The sequence below is a fragment of the Polypterus senegalus genome, chromosome 12 (genome assembly GCF_016835505.1).
Source record: "Polypterus senegalus isolate Bchr_013 chromosome 12, ASM1683550v1, whole genome shotgun sequence".
In the NCBI taxonomy this organism is placed as follows: domain Eukaryota; kingdom Metazoa; phylum Chordata; class Cladistia; order Polypteriformes; family Polypteridae; genus Polypterus; species Polypterus senegalus.
This window is the reverse complement of record NC_053165.1, coordinates 163,627,673-163,653,830: the sequence shown is the minus strand read 5'-3', so window position 1 is coordinate 163,653,830 and position 26,158 is coordinate 163,627,673. Positions and strand designations below refer to the sequence as shown.

Genomic DNA, 26,158 nt, shown 5'->3' with positions numbered 1-26,158 from the left:
CGGTGAAACCTGACAGACACAGGGAGGCAATGGGTAGCACTTTAAGTACAAAAGAAGCAGACCACCCTAACCACTCCTGGTGAAAGTGACATTCTTGCTAAAAGTACTTACAGGTGTCATCACTGAAATTGAAACGTCTTGCTATTTTAGGTGACAGAAACAGGAAGTCCTTAGCCACACACTGCAACAAGTCAGATGACTCTGATACTCAGCCATGCCACTCGCCTGGAGACTTCAGACTTGAAGTGTGAGAAATTGAGCAGCCAGAGAGACATGATGGCCTGGTGTGTGGAATCACTCAAATTCGAGGGAAAGGTAACTCCGACTTTGAAAGTTTATATCTTGCCGATGGATGTGGCAGATAATTATATTAAATTTTAAACTGAGGTAGTAAAACCTGAGCAGTTTATGAAGGTTTAATAATTAGTAATGATTGACTGATTCCTGTTGTTAATAATCAAAAGACATGAAAATGTGGACTTAATTAGGGCCGAAACAAATTAGGAGGGCATGACGGTACAGGGGTTTGTGTTGTGATCTGACAGGTCCACAGACTCGGGCTCAGACTCTGTCCGTATCACGATTTCTCCCGCGTCTCAAACAAGTGCAGACTGCGTTGACTTCTGAGTGGTGTGGCTTGATGTGGGTGGACGTGTCCTGTGCTTGTCTGACATCACATGCAGTGTTGCTTCCTTATGTTGTCCCCATTACAAACCTGACCATTAGCACTATTTCTCCTTATAACACACTTTCATTCCAGTTTAACCAGCCAGTCTCCCGTTTGTTGTACCCCAGTGTCTGTATCTGTGGTGTGTCCTATAGGTCTCTTCATCTTGAAGCTTTTTTGTCACCTTCTTGTCCTCCCACTTCTGTCGACTCCTCCTCCTTGTTGTTCTCTTCGGCAGATGTCACCTCCTCAGCATCTCCATTCTGATTTTCACTAATGATAAATGACTTCCTCTGATTCTTGACATCCCTTGAGTCAGCTCTCTTTCATTCTCATGTTCTCTCACAGGCCTGTGAATTTCAAATTTTGCACAAAATATAAGGATACTCAGTTTTGTAATTCTTGGAGTTGTCCATCCATGGTCTGACATCTGCGTTGATTGATTAGGATACAACACAGGAATCGGCTCTGGATGGGTCGCCTTACCCAGCGGGCAACATACATTAACACGCAGATACTAGGAATGTACGGGAGCACCAGGAGAAAAGCTCAGGGAAACCATGATGGGGATGGGCTCCAGTGTCACCAGAGCCCCCAAAATCTGCATGCAATTCAAAGATGATGAGCCCTAAACTGATCTGAGACACTTCATCTTATTTTTTTATTTCAGATGTCACCACTCAACATGTTCATCTTGATATTTTTATCTGCTGTTTCCTCTGTAGCCGGTAAGTTCTTTATTTTAAGAACTGTGGTTTATTCTTGCCTGCCGTTTCTACCAGCCAAAAAGCACGTGTTGTAATGTCTGATGTTTCTTGTAGCTTGTTCATTTCTTATTTTTACTTTTTCTTTTTTAATTCTTCATTAGTTCAGTTATTTTTTCTTCTTTCTTGCACCCTGGTGTGATGATGTGGGTTCCAGTCCATGCTCCTGTCTGCCATTCGGGAGCCCTTAAACCCATCACCGTCGATACTTATAACTGAGATGAGCTAAGCTAAGTGCTTTTATTTAAACAGAACAAAACAGTGTTCAAATTAAATCAAGTGCAGTGTCTTAAAAACAGTCTTCAATAAATAAATAATCCAAAACTCAAGTGAAACACGTGGAGGTTAAAAAAAACAATAGAGAAACAATCCTTAAAAAACGAAGTTAAAAACAACGCTGGAAGCAGTCGTTGAAAATGCAATTCAGAGCCCGGTGCTTTTACCCTGGCGTCTCTCCTGCTTCTCCCGTTTGGGCCCCGCAGCAGGCGAGACGCTCTCTCTGCAGCTGACCTTCACTCCCCTCAACCGGTCTGGAGGCCTCCCGATCTTGGCTTTGGTCGCACACTCATTGCAGGCCCGAGACTTGGTATCCTTGATGACCAGGATGCTCACAACAAGGACTTCACACCAAGCCTCCTGACTCCCGCTGCCTTCCCGGCCTTACACGGCCAGTCGTCCTACTTCACTGGCCACTCCTGCTACATGATCACTCAGCGGGAGCGACCACTACTACTACTCCTGGGTGTCGGCTTCCCGTACAGCTACAATGCGAGCCTGCACTCACTCGCTCACACTGGCTCTCTCGCCACACTGCTTCCAGTCTCGTGCTCTCCAGCAACCTCCGTCTTTCTTTCTCTTTTTCCTTTCTTTTTTTTTCTACCCTTCCTAGCCAACTCGCGCTTCTATATATCGAGAGGGCATGGCAGCTGCAGCAATTAGCAGCCCCAGGAACAATCATGGATGTGGGCAGTGGCACTTAGGTGAGAAATGCCCACACCGCAGATTGCCCTGATAACTGCTTCAGCCACACAACCACCAAGCCCCCTTGCCAAGCCACGAGCGCAGTGATTATTTATTTTACAAACTGGCCTTTGCTGAGAGCTGTGAAGCCGCTATACCACACCTGGCTGTTTCATTGACATCAGGACCCCCCCAGCTCACTAATCCTCCTTCACTGGGTAAGCGCTTCACTTGTATCCCCCAGACAGGACTTTATTTGTCTTCTTTCATCTTTTTGGCCTTTTCTAGGGTGGCAAAAGTCATAAAGCAGTAATGAAGTTGCTGTTTGTGTGCTCAGCTCAGCTGCTCACACTCGTGTGACACACTTTGCACGTCTCTCTTCTAATCGGCCATCAGCTCAGATGGTTTGACTAACTTTGTCACTCTTTGCTTAGCTTACACGTCTCAAGCTAATTAACAAGCAAAACAAGAGTTTCTCACAGAGCAGTTAGTTCTGCGCTCGCAGCTCAGTTGTGCACAACGATCCCCAAACAGAAACATTGTCATTTGTTCTCTTTCTTTGAAGTTTCCTCGTATCTGGTAGTTGAGTCATGGCCACTGGACTTCTTTCTTGTCGATAATTTCACCTGGATGACTGAAGATCTTCACAGACAACTTTCCTCGTACTGTTTTTTTTTTTTGTTGCTGTGTTTGTTTTCCATGGTTTTCAGTGAACAAAGGTTGACAGCTCAACTTTGCTGCAGTTCAACTGTCAGTCAGTCAGTCATTAATTATCCAACCCGCTATATCCTAACTACAGGGTCACGGGGGGTCCGCTGGAGCCAATCCAAGCCAACACAAGGGCGCAAGGCAGGAACAAATCCCAGGCAGGGCACAAACACCCACACACTAAGCACACACTAGAGACAATTTAGGGTCACCAAGTCACCTAACCTGCATGTCTTTGGACTGTGGGAGGAAACCCACGCAGACATGGGGAGAACATGCAAACTCCACGCTTGGAGGACCCAGGAAGCGAACCCAGGACAAAGTTATTCCTCTCATCATTGGCAAGTCGACCAGTCCTCGGTGTTTTAAGTGTGTTACATTCCTTCCCTGTGAGTATAAAGCAAACCAGCAAACTTGGATGACTTGAGACATTTTGGAAAACTGGCTGCGAAAACTTGACAAGGATATTGTGACGACATGTGAGTCCCTATTTTACACCCCAAAACACGAAGCTGAGTCTCAGTACTTTAGCACAACCAGCTTTATTCAACTTGAAACAGGAACAGCACAGTTATTTCTTGTAGTGGGATCTGCCACTCTACTAACACACAGACACACCAGTCAGGCAGGGTCATACTGTCCCCTCCATTATAAATTTCCTTACATCAACCATCGACGACAGTGACTTTTACCCGTAATCGGCTCAGATTTGTTTCCGCAGTGTGGCACTCGCACTTTGGGACGCACTTCGTTGTGTCGTCTCGTTGGGGATGGGGGACCCAAAAGAGTTCACAATATAAAAAAGAAGAAAAGGAAGATTCTGCTTCTGATTGATATCTGTGCCGCCCGCAGCCTGCTTCCACGTCTAGATCATGTTCACGTCGGGTTCCTCCCACCCACTTGCACGGCAGTGCTTCAGCCATTGCATTTGGGCATCAGTCGCACCCTGAAAGTGTATTAACACAAAGGAAAAGCTGAGAATAATTCTCATCAGCAAACCTTGTAGACAGGAGGAGATGAAAATGAAAGTGAAAGAAACTATTGAAATGATTGCAGACACTTGGACTCAAGTTAAAGAAAGCACTAGAGCGACAAAAACAGAAGGTCATTACTACGAAAGTTTCATTACAACAAAATATTTTTTAGGTGCCTGGCACTTTGTTGTAACAGAATTTGACCTGCATATGCATTTACTGCACAAAATTGTATTCTAAACTTACTTGTTTTCTATAAATTAAAAAAAATACCTTGCCCACACTGGCACTTTACATTGTAGTCTAGGTGGCACAGGGGAAGAACTTTAAAATCTTACCATATATGTCATGTCTCCTGACCTGGCGATTGCACAGGCGTTATGAAGTAGTTCAATACATGTCATTTCTGAACAAAAATAATAAAACACCAATAGCATGAGATTCAGCCAATTCAAAAGAAAGCCAGCCAGGCACGACAGCTCAGCACTTAGTCAGCTGATGCAATAACCTTTCACCCCCCCCCAGTAGTTTCCTCCTTGAAGACCAAACCACAGGAAAGATTTTTGTGGTTTTGCTTTGATTTATTTCAGTATGTGAGTACATGAGAGTTCATGCAAGTAAATCGAAAACCTGCAGTACCAGGACTATGCAATAAAATGATCATTTCCAGATTCCTTTTGTTGTCACAAACATGTGCTCAGCACACAAAAGGCACAGATCAACACACAACAACTGTCTTGGCTTCAAAGATGGCCGTATTTTGGTAAGTTGTTAAGTTTTTCCTCTGTGCCCCCCGTAGTCTTCACTATAAAGTGCCAGAGCAGGCGAGATATTTTTTTATTTATTTATAAAATGAGCTAAACTTTGGAACACAATTTTGCCTGGCAAATACACACCGTAAATATCATGTTTGTGAAGAAATAACTTCAATTTGAAAAGTAATAGCCTTATCCTTTAATTTGTAGTTATGCAGGAGGACGTAGTGTGATTGGTTTAATTGGAAGTTTTCATGAAAGGTTATGCGATTTTCAGGCAAGGGAAATGAGCAGAAAACTCATAAAATATTAAATACAGTTTTAGTCAGAAAGTAGTTTATCAGTAAGTATCTGGTTAATCCTGAAAAGAAAAGCCAGTGGTGGCTCAGAGGAGCTGGCAGAGCCTTTCAAATAGGAGACCTGTGGGGCAGCATGCAGAGTGAAGTCCACATCTCCTGCCCTCACCTCACCTCTGCAGTCTATGACTCTAAAATCAGTACACGTGAACTTTATTAGTATTAAATGTGCTACTGACATCACACCTGGATATCTTGATGATTTATTCTGGTCATCGCTTGTCCAAACCTTCTAAATCTGATGGTTTGGTCGTTCCCTGATATCTGCTGGTGTCAAACTGCCTTCATCTGTCTGTGCCTTGTCATCACTGACTGCTTTTAAACAAACCTTGAACTCGCTTCATCAACGTGTGTATGGAAACTTTGTAGCAGTGCTATGGAATAAAGGACTGCATATCCCAGCTGCCCCAAGGGTGTTGCTCTATTGGCCGTCAGAGGAGGATGCTGGGAAAAGCCAGGCCCTTTAAATGGAGCAACCAGCAAGACGCAGAGGACTGTTGTTTGTCTGTCTATTCTGTTGGTGTTCTCACCTGTTTGGATTACTGTTCGTGTTAAGATGTACGGTCTGTCTCATGCCCGCCTGTTCGTGCCAGTTGTGGATTGGTAACATTTTCATCTGAGGGTGTACACCCAATCACCTCTTCCCGCACTGCTACAGGAAACCAGTAGGACAAACTTTACATTCCTTTCAGCGAACTCTTCACAGGATTTTCCACTCTCTAATCATCACCTGTGTTTTGGTCTTTGGCGTGAGTGTTCATTGTTAGGTGATTTTTGTTGTGTTATTATTTGTCATCACCGTATTGGAGCAGGGAGGGTTAACTTTAATTGCTGTTTATATTTGTATTTCATTTAATGTACCACTTTATTATTTAATGTGCAGTGTGTCTCAGTGAGTGAGTGTGTGTGAGTCGGGCCAAGGCTGGGTGCGTTCCTGGGGTCCCCACCAAAAATATTAAATACATCACCGTCCTTATGACCGTTGTGAAACTTAGCAGCACCTTATGAAGGCAAATTCAATTATTTATGCAATCTAACACATTTTCTTTATTTTGGTGTTCATTGATCTTGCATTTTTAACTCTTTGATGTAAATTATAATTTTGTAAAGAACATAAAGATGCACATGGTGGTAAATATAAAAAATTACAATTAATTTAATGAAGCTGAGGTTCAGAGGAGCAGGGGCATCTTTATTTGTGTCTTATCAGAAATCACAAACGTCACGTGTTGTTCACTTTTATGTTTTATAGGTTTGAGTAACTGGGGAGTCACTTATGAGCCAAAGAAGATCTGCACAATGGGAGGATCAACTGTGAGGATAAATTGTGAATACAGACATCCACCAAATATTAAAATTAAAGAAGAAACATGGTTTTATGGTCCTCAAGCTAATATGACAATTCGTAATCAAGAGAAAACAGTGTATCATACAAATAACAATAAAGTGTCCAGCAGTCACACAAAACGAGTTCAGTTCTTTGGGAACAAAAACAAGACATGCTCTGTGATGATCATCGACGTGAAAAAAGAGGACAGTGGATACTACAAGTTTAAATTTGGGGGGACGGGTGAAGAAGGTCTCTGGACTGGATTACCAGGAGTCAATGTGACAGTCACAGGTGAGATAAGAAATGTTGACTTGGATTTTATTGAGGACTAGCCGTGGCCTTTGGCTCCGCCCACATTTTTAGTGAAAAAGGACAGTGAGGAGGCCCCGCCCAGCTCCCTACCCCTGACGTCACACTTCCCCCTCCTCTCGGATAAGCACGAGTATATCGCTCCTGCAAGCAAACTAGGATTCTTAGCGCGGTGAGAAAAGTCAAAATCAACTGGAATGTTCAAGCAAATTATACATAAAAACCCGATCTAAATCTGTTAAAACAGTTCTCTGTTTGCTAGCTAAGCAGAGGTAAGGTACACACCCCTTGGCCTCCTACGTTTCTCTCGGTGTTTCACAAGAGAACTACTTAACGGATTTAGATCAGGTTTTTTTCTGTAATTTGCTTGAACATTCCAGTTGATTTTGCGACTTCTATCATCGCACTAAGAATCATAGTTCGCTTGCGGTACTGATTTACTTGCACAAATTTGAGAGACACGCAGTGGGCCGAGGCCCTTCTCACTCACGTGCCAATCTCAGGGCATTCCTTACCTCCGAGAGATCTACTTAACGGATTTAGATTTTTTTTTTTCCTGTAATTTGCTTGAACATTCCAGTTGATTTTGCGACTTCGATCATTGTGTTAAGAATCACAGGTCGCTTGCTGGAACAATATATTTGCGTTAATCCGACACAGAGGCTGTGGGCTGAGGGAAGGAAGAAGTGTGACATCAGGAGTGAGGAGCCGGGCAGTGCCCTCCTCACTGTCCTGTTTCACTAATACATGGGCAGAGCCGCGGGTGACAACTAGTTTATTATAAAATTCTACGCAAGTGTTTCACAACACGTGATTGTTAGATATTCAGATTGGCTGGCTGTCAATATGATGGATGAGTTTGCTCAAACTCTTTAATCTATTTTAGTATGTCCGTTTTCCTAAGCAATACAGTTTTTGATGTTTTAACAATCTCCTGCCCGAAGCTGTAAACTGGTTTGGCCACTTCTGGTCCCATGGCATCTCCTCCTGTTCTCAGGTTGTAATGTAATTAGGTGCAGCTTCATTGACATGTCTTCCTTTGCCAAGCTGTAATCCAGTTTAGTCCTGGTGCCCACCTCTTCACAGGTGATAAAATCGTCAATACAGCTTGAGGCATCTCCTGAATTCCACGCTCAGTTTAAGCAGATGGTATTAATATTGGTACAATTCAGGAAAACAGAATGCCTTGATGTTAAACTGCTCATGCAAGTGTCCTGTGTTTAAGTTCATCTTGTTTTTGTGTTGAGAAAAACAGAATGAAAATAGAAACCAAAATGTTCAGATTTTGACCACCACAACTCCTATAAATATCACTAAACTGTGTAGGGAGGTCCTGTCACGGACATTTGGTCCACCTATCTAGTGATACACTATGGCTGTTCACTCAGGATGTAAAAGACACAGACATGGTAGACTTCTTGTTATCCGATTTCTCCCAAACCTTCAAACTGACTGTAGGATCTCCTTTAGTGGTCACGTCATGAGGTTCTGTTTGTTTTCTCCCCTCATTGGTGCCACACGGACTTCACAATGACCTGACTTCAGTCTGTTTTCTTTTGGTTTTCTATCCATTGATGAAGATTGCTGAACTAAATTAAAGAAAACCCAAAGACATTAAAACGAGAGCGGACAGTGAAGACGGTTATTTTAATATCTGATTCAAACAAGAGAACAGGCAGAGAAGTTAAAAGAAAAGGGTGCGGCAACCCTAAGGTGTGGAATGGACTTGGTCTCAAAGGAACTTCTCTTGGCTTTAAATTGAGCGACATGTAAATCAAACCTCAGATGAGCTTGAAATTCAGACATCTGCATCACAAGAAGAAGGGAATATCATGGAGCTTAAAATGAAAGGAGAACACCAGCCATGTAGAATATCAGTGCACACATCAGGAGAAAGTAGGGTGACGTGACACCTTTTATTGGCTAACTAATAGATTACAAATGCAAGCTTTTGAGGCACCTAAGGCCCCTTCATCAGGCTATGGCTAACACGGTACAACACTCTACTGCTATGGATATACCAGACACCACAATGTACTGGATTCACATGGAACCGGTTACACCTCGCCTGATGAAGGGGCCTTAGGTGCCTCGAAAGCTCACATTTGTATTCTATTTAGTTAGCCAATAAAAGGTGTCACGTCACCCTACTTTCTTCTGTATCAATCAATGGCAAATACGGTACAACATTTTACTGTTATAAGACACACATCAGTAAGTTTAACAGTAAATCCATGTACGCCTCCGTGCCTTCTGGGTTAGAAAAAAGGAAATGTAAATGACAATTCTCCATTTTAAAAATTCAGAGTAAAATAGACACAGACTAGACAAGCTCTTTCCACAGCATGAACACAGCAGTGCTTGAAGTGGGACGGGACTTACTCTGCCCAGCACTTCTACCTTTTGCTGTTGTGGTGCTGGGACTTTTTTCTTATGCACTGGTATCATTTGAGATCACCCAGTACTCACCAGTAAGCAGCAGCGGCCCTTCTACTTTTTAGTCTTTGGTGAATTCTCACTTCTTCTTTCAGCACTCCATACCAGCACTTCTCACAATCTCTCATCAGTACTGTAGTGCCAGCCACAGGTGTTAACCAACAATCCTGGCGGCTGTTTTTAATAATCTTTTTGATTATTGTTTGGTTTATGTGTTGTTTATATGTTTGTCCTGTTTATTTCGTTAGTGTGTGTGTAGTTCTCTGCCCTGTCCCCTTAAGACAGAGTTACAGGGATTGGCCCCATCATGACATTTACAGTAGCTAAAGGACACGCCACCGTCTATATAATCCAAACAGAGGGTACAGTCCTCCAGATCGGCATTCTGAGGTGTTGGACTTCCTTTGTGAGAACATTTATGAATTTTTCTGGTTTCTTATTCCTTACTTTGTTTGGCAGGTCTTAATCTTTGATTGTGGATGGCATTTTGCTGCTTTGTTATCTTTTAGGGAAACTCTGCGTTGAGTGAAAACAAATGTAATAAAAAATAGGCTTTGTGGTTCTGATTGTGGACATAAAAAAAAAAAACTACAAAGACCACCATGAGAAGCCCCTCCAACTCCAACTATGAAAATAAAAGAGGAATATTGGAGGTGAAGGTGACAATGGAGGTTATGAAAGTGAAGAGATGAGCTTGGGCAGTGAAACATCTGACTGATATTTAGGAGTAAAATCAGCGGAGATTTAGCCGTAAATACGGGACAGGATTATCAGCTGGGAGAGAATAAGGGAACATTAATGGTTAATATAGCTATTTAAGGGTCAGTATATTTTTTTGAGGATAAAGTTGTTTTGTATGCAATGTACATTAACTCTTTCAGGGCTGATGTCGACTTTTGTCGAAAGGAGGAGTTGACGATGGTAATCGACTGTAAACGGTGACAAAACCAACTGTTATGTTTAGTTGGTCTCTCGTTGCTAGAAAGAAAGTTAGATTCATTGGTTTGACCGAGATTCCTGCACTCGCGTGAATAGCAAGGCGCCAACAATGGCAAAAATGGCACTGACATCTGCCGAGAGATCAAAGCGGATGCGGAAAGCAAAATACTCTGCGGATGACGTTTCGCATATTCTTATCTCTGAACTGGACTATGACTTGTCGGATTTTGATACAAGTGATCGAAAATAAATCTAAGGTTCCAGCTTCAGCTGATTGGTCCCCAGCTAATTGTGGTACTGATAATGTTCGCCAGGTAGGACTGCCAGTTAACAATGATGAGAGGTAGAAACCAGATTACAATGACACTGCGACTGTGACGGCCTGGCAGCAAGCCTGCTGCACATTCTTGGCAGCACACAGCAACAGACATTTTATGTTGATTTCTGTGTGAAACCATTGCTTTTCAGAAAGTGTCTTTGGGGAAAAAATATTCAGCCCTCAAAGAGTTAAAAGAAACATAGCATTTGTCTTAGAAATCGCATGAAGAGACAGCTGAAGTGGTTCAGCAAGAAAGACAAGAAGGTATGAGGAGATGGCTGACGTCATACACTGGATGTTTAAGGAGGATTAAGACATCAGATGATGACCCAGTAAGACTTGATGGTTATCACGTACATAGAAATTTAATAAAAAGAGTGGAACTTAAAAAATAACAAGAAAAAGAAAGTAGTAGAATGAGACTTTTATTTAGATATGTAAGCTCATGAAACAGTCAGATGACGAGTGTGTAAGCCAATCAGAGCAAATGTCAAGTGATGTGTGTGCACGAATTCAGCACTGTGATGTAAAAATGGTCGTCTGCCCTCATTCTTTGATCCTTTTACCCACAACCTCTGCCCAGGGCACCGTCCCGTAGCAGATCGCTGTAACAGGATGCTCCCCTTTCAAGTATTTGCTGAAGAGAAAATAAAAGACACAATGGACAAGTTTCCTCCTGCCTGGTTCCTGACTCAAAGAGGTCCTAGTTTGAGGACAAGATTTCTTTCTTTAATTTATTTCCAATTATTTTTTTCCTCACAGCTCAGTGTTATCAATCATTTTGTAAGTTTTCACCATATTCTTAGTTCTGTGAATGTTAGTAATTTACTGAAAATTCAGTGAAGAATGACAGGAGCATTTTTATCTGTGTCGTATCATTATGACCTGAACTAAAAATCTCAGACTTGACATTTTGCCCACCTTTGTGTTTTGCAGATGTCAGTGAATGGGGAGTCACTTATGAGTCGAAGACGATCTGTGCAATCGAAGGATCAACGGTGACGATTAACTGTGCATACAGACATCCGGAATGTCAGACCGTTGAAGAAGAAATGTGGTTATATGGTCCTGACAAAGACGAGGCAACTAAATATGGAGAAAGCACAGTGTATCATACAGATGAGCGTCATGTGAACAGCAGTCACAGACACCGAGTTCAGTTCTTGGGGAAGAAAAATAAGATTTGCTCTGTAAAGATCAGAAATGTGAGAAGAGAGGACAGCGGATACTATAAGTTTAATTTTAATGGAACAAATAGATTGACACAAGTGCCAGGGGTCAACGTGACTGTCACAGGTGAGTTAAGAAATTCTTGTGTGGATTTTTTTGATGGTTAAGTGCACCAGGATATGCGCATGGCTGGAACCTTGGCCCTGTTCTCACCTCACTGTGGAAGTTTTCCATGTGTCTCTTCTCTGTACTCACATCTGGCATTTGGTGCCACTGCCCTACTGCCAGCTGTTGCCTACCTAAGGAAATGTCATCTCTGATGGAAGAGCACTGGAATTGTCAGGTGGAGGGGTCCTTTTATCAGATTGGCTGGCTCAGCACTGACTCAGCTGTGGAATGGCCAATAGGGGGAGGAAACTTGATGGCCGAGGTCTCCAGGACTCTGAACAAATCCAAATCATATTATGTGATATCTACTGCTGAATTTTGCTCTCTGCTTGTAATATTACGATTATACTATTGTATTGTATAGTACGGGGGTCCCCAACTCCGGTCGTGGAGGGAATGTAGTGGCTACAGGTTTTAATTCTAACCCTTTTCTTAAATAGTGACCCGTTTTTGCTGATAATTAACTTCTTTTCAATTCATTTTTTTTTGGTATTGAGGGTGACTTGTGTTCTGTTCTGTTTTGTGTATTGTATTGTATTGACCCCCTTTGTCTTTTTGACACCCACTGCACACCCAGCCTACCTGGAGAGGGGTCTCTCTTTACACTGCCTTTCCTGAGGTTTCTTCCATTTTTTTCCCTACTAGGGATTTTTTGAAAGTTTTTCCTTGTCTTCTTAGAGAGTCAAGGCAGGGGGGCTTTCAAGAGGCAGAGCCTGTTAAATCCCATTGTGGCACTCCTTCTGTGATTGTGGGCTATTCAAAAATAAATTGTATTATATTGTATTGTAACTAAGTTTTTATTTTCTGTTTTCAATCCTCACATTGTCACATTACCTCCATTACTGCCTCTGAATTGGCCTGGTCTAAGTAAGCATGGCCTTTGGCTAAGGGTGACCTCAGACGGACTTCTTTCTTGCGCATTCCTGCACCCAGTGCTCCTAAATAGTCTCCTGACTGAAAACATTTAGTAAACGGTTCAGGTGTTTTCACTTTGCTGTGTCATTCATAATAATTTTTATAGAATGGTTATTCCATTTAATCTCCACCTCCGATGTCCTCTGTTGATATTTTTGCTTCCTAGCCAGTGATGGATGTTGACTGTGCACATCACATGTAAAAGACCCCCAACAGGACATTCCTTCTTAGCTAATTTCTTTTTACGCCCCCCACATTGACTGGAGGGCTTATCGTAATGTCCTGATAATTCATATCTCTTGTTTGATGGCCATGTTGGTGTCACACAGTGCATGGAGTATCACAACCACCCAGAATACAACTTTTTGTTTGGTTTTTTTGGCTTTTCTACCCTAACCAATCAGAAATGAAGGGCCCTGATGTTAAGACCCTAACCCTAGGGCTATTGGATGATGGGCCCCCGTCTCCCAAACCTAACCCTAACCGATCAGAAATGGGGAGCCTGGATGTTATGTTAGGGATGTATTTTTTTGTAGGATTTTAGTAAATTATTAATGGTAATAATGGTTTTATGGATTATTAATTTTATCGATATTTTTAAGATATGAATGTAATTAATGGGTCCAATAAAAATTGACTAAAAGATTAAGTTTTATGGATTCAATTTATTATTTATTTATTTTTTTCTAAGGGAATGTTATTCCGAAATTAAAAATTAGCAACTACCAAATTAAGGGGGGGTGGATATAAAAACGGAATCAAATATGGCCAATTATGGCCATATACCCTACCCTAATCCTAACCCTTTAAACTGGACACTAAACAGAATTACTTGAAAGAACGAAGGCAAAATTGAGTACCAGAAAATGCATGCAAATGAAAACACGTGAGAGCACACGCTGAGCCTCTCTGTTCTTCTTTTTATTTTCTGAAGGTCTAAAGCTTGAAGCAACAGCAGAGAAGGTCAAAGAAAACAATGCGGTGACTCTGAGGTGTAAAACAAACTGCAGTCTCACCAAGAGCATCTTCTCCTGGTTTAGAAATGGACAACGTTTAAAAGAAGCCTCTGAGGAGCTTCAGATTCAGAGGGTTTCCTATGAAGACCACGGCAGTTACTCCTGCCAGAGCGAACACATCACGTCTCTAGAGTTTCTACTGAACGTCGAGTGTGAGTCGTTTTCTTAACAGCAAAAAATTCAAAGAAAGCTGCAGCCAAAAGCATGAGAATCTCTGACACGGCCAAAAATAAAACAGTCAAAGAGATAAAAACGTATAACTATAAAAAATTATACACAAGAAGCTTTTTCCTTCATCAGGCAAACTATGTGTTAGACAAGACACACGATGAAGTCTCATTCTCTCAATTCTTCCTTCTTGCTTTTAGTCACAAATAGAAAAGTTTTACTAAGGAAATGGATGAGGATAACTTAACATTTATAATTTACAATATCAGCACATGACTGACCTGCTTGTCTTTGTGTCCTCTCTGTGCTTCCATTTTTATTCCATTTGCTTCGTCTTCCCTGGGAGCTGTGGCTTCTCCTGGCAGAAGACAGCAAATGGGTTTAATCTGACTATTATTACTATTATTATTATTATTATTAATCTTAACCTTTATATAGCACTATTTTATCTCACTACTCAAATCTCTTTAGTGAGTGGGGAGCCACTTCAACCTCCACTAATGTGTAGCATCTACTTTGATAATCCGACAGCAGCCATTTTTGCACCAAGAGATAGCCAAATGGAGGCAAGGGATGACTGGGGGGCTGAATGATTAGGTTGTGGTGGGCACTTTAGCCTGTTCACTGGAATACACCCTACTCTTTACGAAGGATGCCCAGGGATCTTTAATGACCACAGAGAGTCAGGACCACTCTCTGCTGGTCTCACCAACATCTTATCCAGCGGCAACCCCAGGTTTTCCAAGATGGTCTCCTCTCCAAGTACTGGCCAGGCCTGAAGGTGCTTAACTTCAGGTGGACATCCTCTTCTGAAGTGCAGGTGGTATGAATGACAGAGCAGTGCTTGGTAGGGTACACTGAGGCACGGGCCACTTAGGATTTTCTGAATGAAAACAGGGAGAACACAGCAAGTCTATGCACAAGTCGAACCACATGAATATCAACTTGGGGCCTGGCAAAACAGTACTTGACATGATGTTGTGGCCGTGTAACCTGTCTGTGACAAAATACTGTCTGAGAAACCTGTCTGAACACAACCAAGATGGTTCTGCTCAGGCTTTATAACACACTGGTGAGGCCTCATCTGGAGTCCTGTGTGCAGTTTGGGTCTCCAGGCTACAAAAAGGACATAACAGCACAAGAGAAGGTCCAGAGAAGAGCAAGGAGGCTGATTCAGGGCTACAGGGGTTGAATTATGAGGAAAGATTAAAAGAGCTGAGCCTTTACAGTTTAAGCAGAAGAAGATTAAGAGGTGACCTGACTTGGTGTTCAATTTGATGAAGGGAATTAGTCCAGTGGATCAAGATGGCGACTTTAAAATAAGGTCATCAAGAACACGGGGACGCCGTTGAAAACTTGTTAAGGTTAACGTAAAGATTTTCTTCACACAGAGAATCACAGAAATGTGGAATTAGTGAGCAGATAGTATGGGGGACAGTAGGACTTTAGTAACCTTCAAAACTCGACTTGATGTTACTTTAGAAGAATTACCATATATACTCGCGGATAAGTCGGGACTTGATTTTACTGTATAATTTCTGGTATTTTATAATGTCGCTCGTATAAGTCGAATGCTTAAAACTCCCACTGTTGGGCCAAGAGATTATGATATGCTAACGGCCATCTGAGAGAGGAACCATGGAGCACATGGACCTTTTTTTTTCTACGTTGGTGCAGCAATGCACTGTATCATCGTGTGCTCCTCACCACTCTCTCTCTCTTTCTGTTGTGCCCACATGACCACACGGTAATACCCAAACTATTCCAAAGCGACATTTCCGCTGATTTGCCTTTTTTGTATCACTCACCCACATACACCTTTATCGTAAGAGCATTTCTTTATCTACGATGGAGCATTCGATCAGAAGAAAATATGAAGTTGGTTGTATTATCGAGGTAATTCCCTCTACTTACCCTTTACCTGTTTGCCCTCAATGGTAAGTGTTCTCGTCAAGTTTGTTATCGGGCTGATCTACTGTTGCACTTTAAGATGAACATACACACACATAGCTATACGCACACACAGACCTTAACCACAACAGTGCCCCATGAATGACACCTACACACGCTGATTAACCGTTAGCACTTTAAACCACACAAGTGCTTTAGGAATAACACAGCCTGCCACTCAGCACTTCAAGAGACTTACTTATTATCGGCACAAACAACATACAATGTTTTAGTGATATCTCAGACCTAAATATTACTTTTGGTCTACAAGAATACATTTTAACATACAAAGACTCAGCACTCTTGACTTTGGCCATTTATCAGCCAAGAATACCTTCCTTTCGTACTGTCCCTACTATTGAGTCGAGCTCCTCACTCGCAGCCAAAATAAACCTCACAGCACAGAAATAATGGCAAAAGTCTGGCTGCTTCAAGTGCTCAAAGAAATCTAACTTATTAATTCAATCACTCTAGATATTAAGACAAAGCATAGAAAGTTAAAAGCAGCACGATATTTATAACAAGAATAATAATAATACCACTGGAACAAAGAATAGTAAATAGGTACTGATAGGAAAGTCTGAATATATATATAGTCTTTAGAAAAAGCTTACGAAAAAGTTACGGACGACAAGGATGAATGTCCCAGGGAGGCGTTTGATTTAGCAATCAATGTTCATGATGCTTTTCTGATGACCAATAACGTCTTCGTCTGCTCCTCCTCCTCCTCCTCCTCCTTCTTTCTTCTTCTCCTCCTCCTCCCCTACTTTCTTCTTCTTCTGACGTTGCTTTCAAAATGAGGCATATTTATTATGAACTGTCATGCCGTGGTTTCACAACAAATGCATCTGATTGGTTGACTGTCAATATGATTCGTGAATTTTGCTCAAACTCTTTAATCTATCTTTTCCCAGATAATAAAGTTCTTTGATATTGCCGTATGTCCGACTTTCCCAGGCTGTAAACCAAATTGTTGTCCCAGATGTCCATATCAATAGCTTGAGGTGTCGACTCAGTCTTATTTTTCCCAGGCTGTAATACCAAATTGGCACTAAGCTGTGAGCAACTGTTATAAAAGTGAGGTGTAAGGGAAGAGGATATGCCTTTTTTATCTTAAATTTAACTCATCTGTTGTCTTGTCTTGAACAAAATAGAAAGGAAAATTAAACCAAAATGTATGGATTTTATACACCATAACACTGGTGTTAAATTAAAAGTCATTGAAGTAGCAAAAGAAATTGGTAACTGCGCTACTGTAATAAAACTTGATGCATTGGAGAAACTGATGAGAGATTGGAGGAGGCAAGAAGATGTAAAAAAAATAAAAAATAAAAAATGAAGTGCCATATTTTTAAACAGGCATATAAGTCGGGGTCTGATTTTATGATCGATTTTTTGGGTTTCAAGACATTACTTATTTGCGAGTATATACTGTAAGTGGACAGGACTGGCAAGCTTTGTTGGGCTGAATGGCCTGTTCATGTCTAGACTGTTCTAATGTAATAAATAAAAACAAATGCACGACAGAAAAATGTTGAAAATGATGTTTTGTAGTTTTCTTCTTACCAACCTGTTACTTTGTCCTTCTGTATTTTAGATGCTCCCAGGAATGTTCGCATCACAAACTCTTTCATTACCATTATAGGAGAAGGGAAATCGGTGACTTTATACTGCACGGCCTTAGCAAACCCACCCAGCAAGTACACCTGGGTGAAGGAGAACAGCAGCCATGTAGTATCAGGAGAACATCTACACATCAGCAAAGTCAATGCCAGTCACGCCGGCTCTTATTACTGTGAAGCCACAAACATCTACGGGACAATCAAATCTGCACCTGTCTACCTGAAAGTAAATGGTGAGCATCCTCTTAGTCTTATAAGTTAGTGAAGAAGAAATATAAACAAGAAAATGTCTCCATTTTAAAAGTAAAGCTGACACAGAAAGAACAAAGCACTGTCATGGAGGCCCGCATCGACTGGCCCTCAGGTTGTTTCATCAGGTTGCTTTTTGCCTTTCAATGAACTCCAGTGTACTCCGATCTTGCATGTGAAACTTCTGCGTTCTTCAAGTTGGGTTCAGTTCAGTTTATTTTTGTATAACACTCTTCATTGAGTGGTTCAGGGTGCTGTAACAAGTGCACAGCTAACTTTACAAATTACTAATGAGATAAGGAATACACGTAAAAGACACAAATTTGTTAATACCAACTGGAAAACAAAGCAGTTCCAAACTGATTAAGCTCACAATGTCTGTCCATTAGAATTATTGTGTAGCTATGGCCAGTGGACAGTGAAGACGAGGAAAACAAAAAGTCAGTCCGCAGCATCAGTGGGGGAAGTAAAACTCTGGGCTGTCCATGGAAAGTTAAAAGACAAGTCAGACAGAGTGATGGTCATGAAGTCCACGGGCAACTGGTCACTCGCCAGTATCATCAGTGCTGGGCTGGCTAATCTGAATACAGCGGCTTTCCATCTTTTGGTTCAAAGGTTCCCCGTATCTCATGTGTCTTTTGAAAGGACAATCAAACAACTCTGCAGCAGAGCAGTGGCACCAAGTATCACAGCTGGACCAGCAGAACAGAGGATGGTCAGTAACACTTTATAATTATTGAAATGCACATATTATTGTACAAACGATTACCAAATAGCAGAGTGGTGGCTCTGAGGTGAAGGATCTGCGCTGATATCCAGAAGGTTGCCGTTCGAATCCCTGTTACTGCCAAAAAAAGAGAAACTCCTTTGCTGATGCAAGACCCTTAACCTGTAATTGCTCCAGGGGCACTGTACAATGGCTGACCCTGTGCTCTGACCCCCAGGGGTATGTGAAAACTAATACATTTTTAATAAAGAACAAAAAAAAGATTAGAGGTGTACTAAACCCATCTAAACAGCAGCTCTAGTCAGGGTATGCCAGACTAAAGTCGTGATTCTTCAGACTGAGGCCAAAGGGTCATCAATTATATAGGGTGGTCCAGACCTAATTATGCAATTTTCATTACACTATAACTTATTACGTTTATTACATAGAAAATCACCAAAAAAATCCCAGACCATCAAGAAGTGTGCAAACTGATGACATGAAGAATCGTCTTCACGGTGAACTGGAATTGTCCCCGCATAAATCAAAGTCATCCTGATGATCTGGATCTGCATAATTAGATCTGGACCACCCTGTATTAGCAGGCAGACTGTTCGACAGCTTCAGGTCCCTGTAACTAAAAGCTCAGCCTTCCATTGTTAGTTTGGTAATCATTAGAACCTTTTAGCACACCCGCATCTTGTGATCTCCATTTGTGCTCTGGTAGGTAAGTTTTGATAAATTCAGATTGATAAGCAGGGCTTTGGTCATTTAAGGCTTATAAGGAGAGGATTTGGAAATTAGCTGTAAGATTAACTGGAAAGCCACTGTAGGGACTCGAGAATCAGAGTTGTGTGATGCGACTTTCCAGTTTGTGTAATGAATCTTGCAGTAGCTTTGAAATAACTGAGGCTGCGTAAAGAATGATTTGAACAGTCCGTGAATAACGCACTGCAGTAGTGAATTCATTTCTGTGTCCTCCATATTTAGAAAGTTTTTTAATTTTCCAATATTTTTATGCTGGAAAACACATATTTTAGATAGCTTTTCATGTGTGTTTTAAAGGAGAGTAACGCTATAGTTTGGGTCCTCATTTACACTTGTGTATAGGAAGCTCAATGTGGATAACTGAAGAAAAAGAACGTCACTTATAAATACAGGATGGGAGACACTGACCTGCAGGAAGCAACTTCTGAGAAGGATTTCGAATTTGAGACATATGGGGAAGTGATTCAAAAAGACACATAAAATGTTATATTGTTAAAACTGCTGAATGTAAATCGGCAGGCATTATCTCGGGCTTTATAACACACACTAGTGAGACCACATGTGCAATGCAGTGTGTAGTTCTGATCGCCAAGCTACAAGAAAGACATAACAGCACTCGAAGCTGTGGTAGAGGAGAGCAGCCAGGAGCATCACTTCAACTAAATAGTGACTCTTACTCTCGAGGACATCAGTGGAAGTTATGGGGAGGTGGACTTCTTCTTTTAAAACTGCCGCGAAGAGATGCTTCTTCAGGGAGAGTTGAGGGAATCTGAAATAAACCAATGAGAGATGGAGATGAAGCAGGAACGCTGACAACTTTTATGAAGATTCTGCAGGAGAATTTGGTCTTAACAATTAGATTAACAAACGAGAGACGAATGGACCGATTTGGTCTCATCTGTGAAACTTCTGTCTTTACGTTCTACAGTCCAGTATTGAAGCCATGGTGTCATCTGATCTACTTTGTTCTTTTGTTTTGTTTTTCAGGCAGCAGGAACAGGAATTACGCATTGTATCCCTTTCTGGCCATTACTATCCTAACTGGATTTGCTTTGGTAATTGTCAGAGTTTTAAGGTAAGGCTTCTTTTATTGACAATAACTTTAAAACTGGATGTTTGTCAGCTTTTCTTTCTGTTTTGTCTTTGTAGAGTAATATTTTACTCTACTTTCCCCTTTCGTATTATTAATCTGTAGCCTTTGTCAGAATGCCTCAAATCTCCCAGACTTACCCCTCTTTATAAAGTATTGTACTTTATAACTTCTCTCCACCTTCCCTTCTACATCTACAACCTCAGACAATTAGGTATAGTAAAAGACAAGCAGGAGTTACTGTATGTTACAATTTAAACAATCTATTATTGATAATAGTCATAAATAATAACAATTTGCAAAGTACATTTGAATTTTGGCAACCATACAACCTGATCAATGGTGATGTGTAGTTTCAGGTGGCGCACAGACTTGTCTCAAGTCAAGTCATCATTTCTGGTCAGCTTTCTTCAGAACAAGCCGCATGCCTGTCTCAATATGGCTGCCGAGCTGTGCTCTTCATTGTGTTGTCTTTGTCAGTTCATGATGTGCAAGATGCTCCTTCATCAGATGTTTGTGAGAGAGATAGAGCTGGGTAAAGCAAGCACATTTATAGATTTTCTGTCCAACCCCTACAGCCAATAGGGCGTCATAGTACTTAAAAGCTTTTGAGACAAGCCAATTCCAAACAGCCATACTTCAGACCAATGGGGGAACAGAACACCTTCACACCTGCCATCTCACAAAACCATATGTTAAGGTAAAGCTTGGCAGTTAGACAGCCTGGCTTTCCTTTAGGGGTTGGTAGACTTCAGAGAAACACTCGGCAAACGTGCTTGCGGTACTCCCCCACAACTCTGTCGTAACATTCACTTTCCTGACTTAGTCCTTTGGTTTGGGGACATGAATGCTTCTCAGTGGTGTAACACTAATATTCAATTGCTTTGCCTAAATTTCAAATAAAGACATACAAAATATTTATCAACTTGCATGCAAAATTTCACATCACAACACTTTCATGGTTCTAAGCTGAAACTGTCTGTGATGTCTCTTGTAGTTTAAAGCCCTGTCATATCACCTGACTTTTCCATTGGTTTTCAGCTGTAGACCTAACTTACGTAATCTTAGCAAGTCGGGGACAGATGTGACGTGCTCCTGTGACCATTCGTTGTGTAATGTGACTTCCCCAGTGATTCAGTCCTACCAGTGCTTCATTCGCCCCTCAAACAGGTTTGATTTTGTCTTCAGTCGTAGCGGCAGACTCTGTGCACGTGAGACCCGACAACCAATGAGCACAGCTCATGTTCACAGCTACAGTCCACTTGCTTATATATACAGCATAATGATTGGACGACGGTTTGGTTAACTAACTGACTGGAGGTCAATCACTTGGAAGGTCAGTCACTGGTAAGGACTGAACTGGCATCACTGTTGTGTAACCCATTAATTCCAGCCCCCCAGGCTACACCCATGCAAATGCCCTACAGATCTTCTACTATCTGGTATGCTTTATTAAACCTTGACATTGTTACTGTTTGTTTGACAGGAAGAAGACAAATCAGCAAAATGGTGACATCCAAAGAAGCCAAGAGGTGGGCCTTTCTTTAACATTTCACTTTCTTTAAACAAATCCAAAGAAATATGAGGAGAAGCTGCAAACTCCATACAGACTGTGAGCAGACTGGTCGCACAATCCTTGATCTCTTAGAAAGAAGTGCTAAGCTGTTCCTTCCACAATTCAAATATGTCCATGACTAGCTCTTTGATTTTTTAATTTGTATTATATATTCTGTTTTTGCCGTGTTTCTGTCATTTAAGCCAGCTCACACAACTGTCACTCATCACTAGCACTCACTGTCCTTCATGTCCCCCACTGTTTCAATATCATTACTGGCCTGGAGGCCCAGTGGTCAGCACAATGGTCTTACGGCCCTACAGTTACAATACAATACAATTTATTTTTGTATAGCCCAAAATCACACAGGAAGTGCCGCAATGGGCTTTAACAGGCCCTGCCTTTTGACAGCCCCCCAGCCTTGACTCTCTGAGAAGACAAGGAAAAACTCCCAATAAAAACCTTGTAGGGAAAAATGGAAGAAACCTCGGGAAAGGCAGTTCAAAGAGAGACCCCTTTCCAGGTAGGTTGGGCGTGCAGTGGGTGTCAAAAGTAGGGGGTCAATACAATACAATACACAGAACAGAACAATTCCTTAATACAGCATAATAATAAAAATTTTTTTAGAAGTACGGTATCACAGTAGATGATATGACATAATTAGGTTTGGATATTTTTAGAGTCCTGGAGACCTCATCCATCTAGCTGCCTCCCCATTTGGCCATGCCACGGTTGAAACGTTCATGAAAGGACCCCTAGTTCTCAACTATGTGGAGTTTGCATGTTCTCCCTGCTCCCTTTTGGTTTTCCTCCATCAACCCCTAAAAGAGTGCATTCTGCTATTAAGTGACCCTAAATGACTTGTGTGTGAGTGTGGCCTGTGAGGAGCTGGGGTCCATGCTGATTTGGTTCCCTCATTGCACCCACTGCTATCAGAATACTGCATATCATATCATGAATGAAAAGTGACAGACATTCATGGACTTGTTGATTTATTTTTAAAGGCTGTCAAATATTCAGTTAATGCTGACGTCTCTGCGCCCAAAGTTAATAATAATAATAATAATAATAATAATAATAATAATAATAATAATAATAATAATACATTTTATTTATATAGCGCTCACAGGAGAAAGAAGAGGAAGAAGAAGAAGAGCAGACTTTGAGTTACGCCTCTGTGCAGTTTAAGGCCCGTCCTAACAAGAAGTAAGCAGCCCCCTCTTTTAAATCAAATCTCTGCTCTCGGTTATCTGAGCTGTAAATGCTGTAAGAGTGAAGTGCAGCACCCCCTGGTGTTTGTCAGTACAAATGGCACCGCTTTAGGCACACAGAGTAAATATGGTGGAGTGGTGATGACTGAATAGGTCTGGAGGTTTCATAACAAAAATCAAGAAAAGGCAGCGGCCATAAAAAAGAGTGCAGAGCAGAGAATTAAGTTATCGTAAGTCGGAAGATGACCTGAATATAACAGCCGGAGCTGTAAACGGCAGCAGGTTTAAACAAATGGAGGAGAAAAGCTAAACCTCTAAACAAATAAGAAGCAAAGCGCAGGTTGCCTTCTCAAGGACTTGTGATCATTCTTAGATATTTAATTTTCCCTCACAGTAAACTAGCTGAAGTAACTAATATAAATAAACAGGAGAAAACTTTATTTGGGAATTCAGCATGGCTAAACACGGCCTACAATGGGAGAAACAGACGTACTCTTAGAGAAAAAGCTACAATCCAGCAAGGCGACAAAACTGCGATCGAGATTAGTTGAGAAGAAGGTGCCATATGTGTCTTGAATATTGTGCTTTGGCCAGTAGAAAACTTGGTGCATGCTGAAGATGATGATGTCCTCCATCAGCCATCGCGTACTCCTGCTGCATGATGGGAATTGTAGTCTCCACATTGGGGCTGGTTTGCCTGTTGCCCATTTTTAACACTTCTCCTTGATGTGACACATGGCCTGTGTTTTAAGTCGGACCGATAGCAAGCCACATGTAGAATTTTGTGAAAATTGGATCAGCCATTTGGGCATAGTTGGCAAACAAACAAGCAGACAAATAAACAGATAGCTTACAAATGTATTTATATAGTGTAATGGTGGTGGACAGGTTGATAGACGAGATTAGACAGGAGTCCCTGTGGACTGTGATGTTTGCTGATGACATTGTGATCTGTAGTGAGAGTAGGGAGCAGGCTGAGGAGACCCTGGAGAGGTGGAGATCTGCTCTGGTGAGTTTAAATACTTGGGATCTAGGATGTGGCAGGATGTGTTGGCAGATCCAGAGGGATGTACTGCCATGGGGAGAACGGATTTCACTTATTCTAGATTTATTATGCTGCACCCAAGGTACAATTTTAAGGAGATTTATTTATTTATTATCTATTAAATGCACTGTGTTGTGAAGTTCTACTTCAGTTTTGTAGAGTAAGACTTTCCTGTCTACTCCTTGGTTCTGGTCCATCCTTGGTTATGACAATTGATGTCCTGAGACTGAAGGGGATGCCCACGACTGTGCGCACCGGGGCATCACAAGGGGGCCTCACAAAGTGCACAGTTCTGTGAAACTGTAAAGTAGGCCTCACCAACCACGGCCTGAAGGATTTTCCTTATTTTTTTGTGATGTTCCATCACTCATTTGTCCAGTTCAGAGTCACCAGAAAGAGCACAATGTCAGTCGGTGGGCAGAATTGATCTGCTGGAGTTGGGCACTTGAGAAAGAGCCAAGAGGCAGGCTGGGCTGGCATCAGATGACATGATGATGTCAAACATGGTTAAGCTAATCAAACCAAGGTGGGCAACAGCTGACTGACTGAGCCGGCAGCTCTCACAAATCTGAAGGTTTATAAAGATAAGACAGGAGTGGACCTGGGGGTCTTTTTAAAGACAAAGCAGCTTTCCGTAGGGACCACTAGCCCAAGGTGTTATTTATTGTATGGTGTGTGACGCTGCATTGGCCTCTTTGACATTTTGCTTTATTTTGATTTATTTAGAATGAAAAAGAAAAGCATGAAGAAAAAGTCCGAAGACAACAGTGGAGACGTCATCTACAGTTCAGTATTTACAAAGTGACAAGTTGTGTCTGCGTGTTGGAAGAACTGAACACTACAGGCTGTTGGCCTTAATGAAGTGACTGCCCATAGAAATGAAAAATCAAAAAGGAGATCTGCTTGCTATCTTTTTGGTTTCTAGACAACAGTGAGAGCAGAAAGAAATAAAATGGAGACATGGTCAGTTGTCTTTTGCTTCTCAGATTTTGCTCCTGATTCAAAAATACCCCGGTGGTCTCACAAGGGTCTCCTCTTGAGGTTCAGCAGAGAAAGTCACACAAGGGGCTCAGATCTTCCAAGTAGTGTCTTGACTTTCATTTTGATAATTTGAAAGTATTTGCATTTTGTGCTCAGTAATATCTGGTGAAGTGTATGGAGGGTTGTTTGTGGTAATAACACTTTGATTACTAAACTATAGTCCTTGCTTTTGAACAATACTATTAGTTGTTCCAATTAGTCAAACTCATTCTGGAAGAAAAGGCTTGCAGTGTGACACCGAGGTTAAAAGTTTGGGCTTCAAACCCTGAAGCTTTGTGTTCAAATCCCACTTTTGACACCATGTAGACACAAGAAAGTCGCTTCATCTGCCTGGGCTGAAATTAGAAACACAAAGGAAACTGAACTGATTGCATCTCAAATGTTGTAAGTCACCTTGGATGAAGGCGTCAGTCCAATAATAAGTTAAAGAGTTGGAGTCTTGAGAGAGCTTAAAACAAGATTAGAAAGAGAACTCACAAAATGTCACGTCTTTCAAACCAAGTTCTCAATTTTGACTCCTTTTACCTCAGTCATATCTCATGTCTCCTAAAACTGGCATTGCAGGAATGCCACCATAGGTTGGAGGAGGCCGAGCATCGTTTTGTGATTTCCACAAATCTTATGAATCCATTGTGCCTGAAATCAAGTAAGCAGTTAAGCGCCAGGCAGCCTTGCTTGTTGGTCGGCTTAGTCATTTTAATGGCCTCATCAAAAACATGTCACCCTCTCTTGGCAATTCTTGTTTTTCTTACAACAATAACAACAATATTTATTTCTACCGTATCGGCCTGGTGAATTTCTATCAGTCAGCTCTTCCAGATTTCAGGTGCATAACAGCAGAAGGCCGTCCGCCTGCCTCACCACTTCTTTTAAGTTTAGCTCTTGGAATTCTAAGCAGACCCTCATTTGAAGATCTGAGGTTCCGATTTGGAGTGTGAGGTGAAAGGCATTCTGATATTGAAGATGG

At 41.6% G+C, this 26,158-nt stretch overlaps 1 protein-coding gene across 1 annotated transcript; it reads left to right on the top strand.

Moving 5' to 3' along the window:
- Positions 1-195: 195 nt before the first annotated feature.
- Positions 196-25,146, top strand: LOC120540552 (B-cell receptor CD22-like). Its single transcript, XM_039771391.1, has 10 exons — positions 196-315; positions 1,338-1,395; positions 6,437-6,805; positions 11,454-11,813; positions 13,705-13,938; positions 17,502-17,759; positions 20,237-20,324; positions 21,826-21,871; positions 23,015-23,100; positions 24,877-25,146. Exons 1-10 carry the CDS (start codon positions 196-198, stop codon positions 24,953-24,955), a joined length of 1,698 nt encoding a protein of 565 aa, XP_039627325.1. The 3' UTR covers positions 24,956-25,146.
- Positions 25,147-26,158: the final 1,012 nt, after the last annotated feature.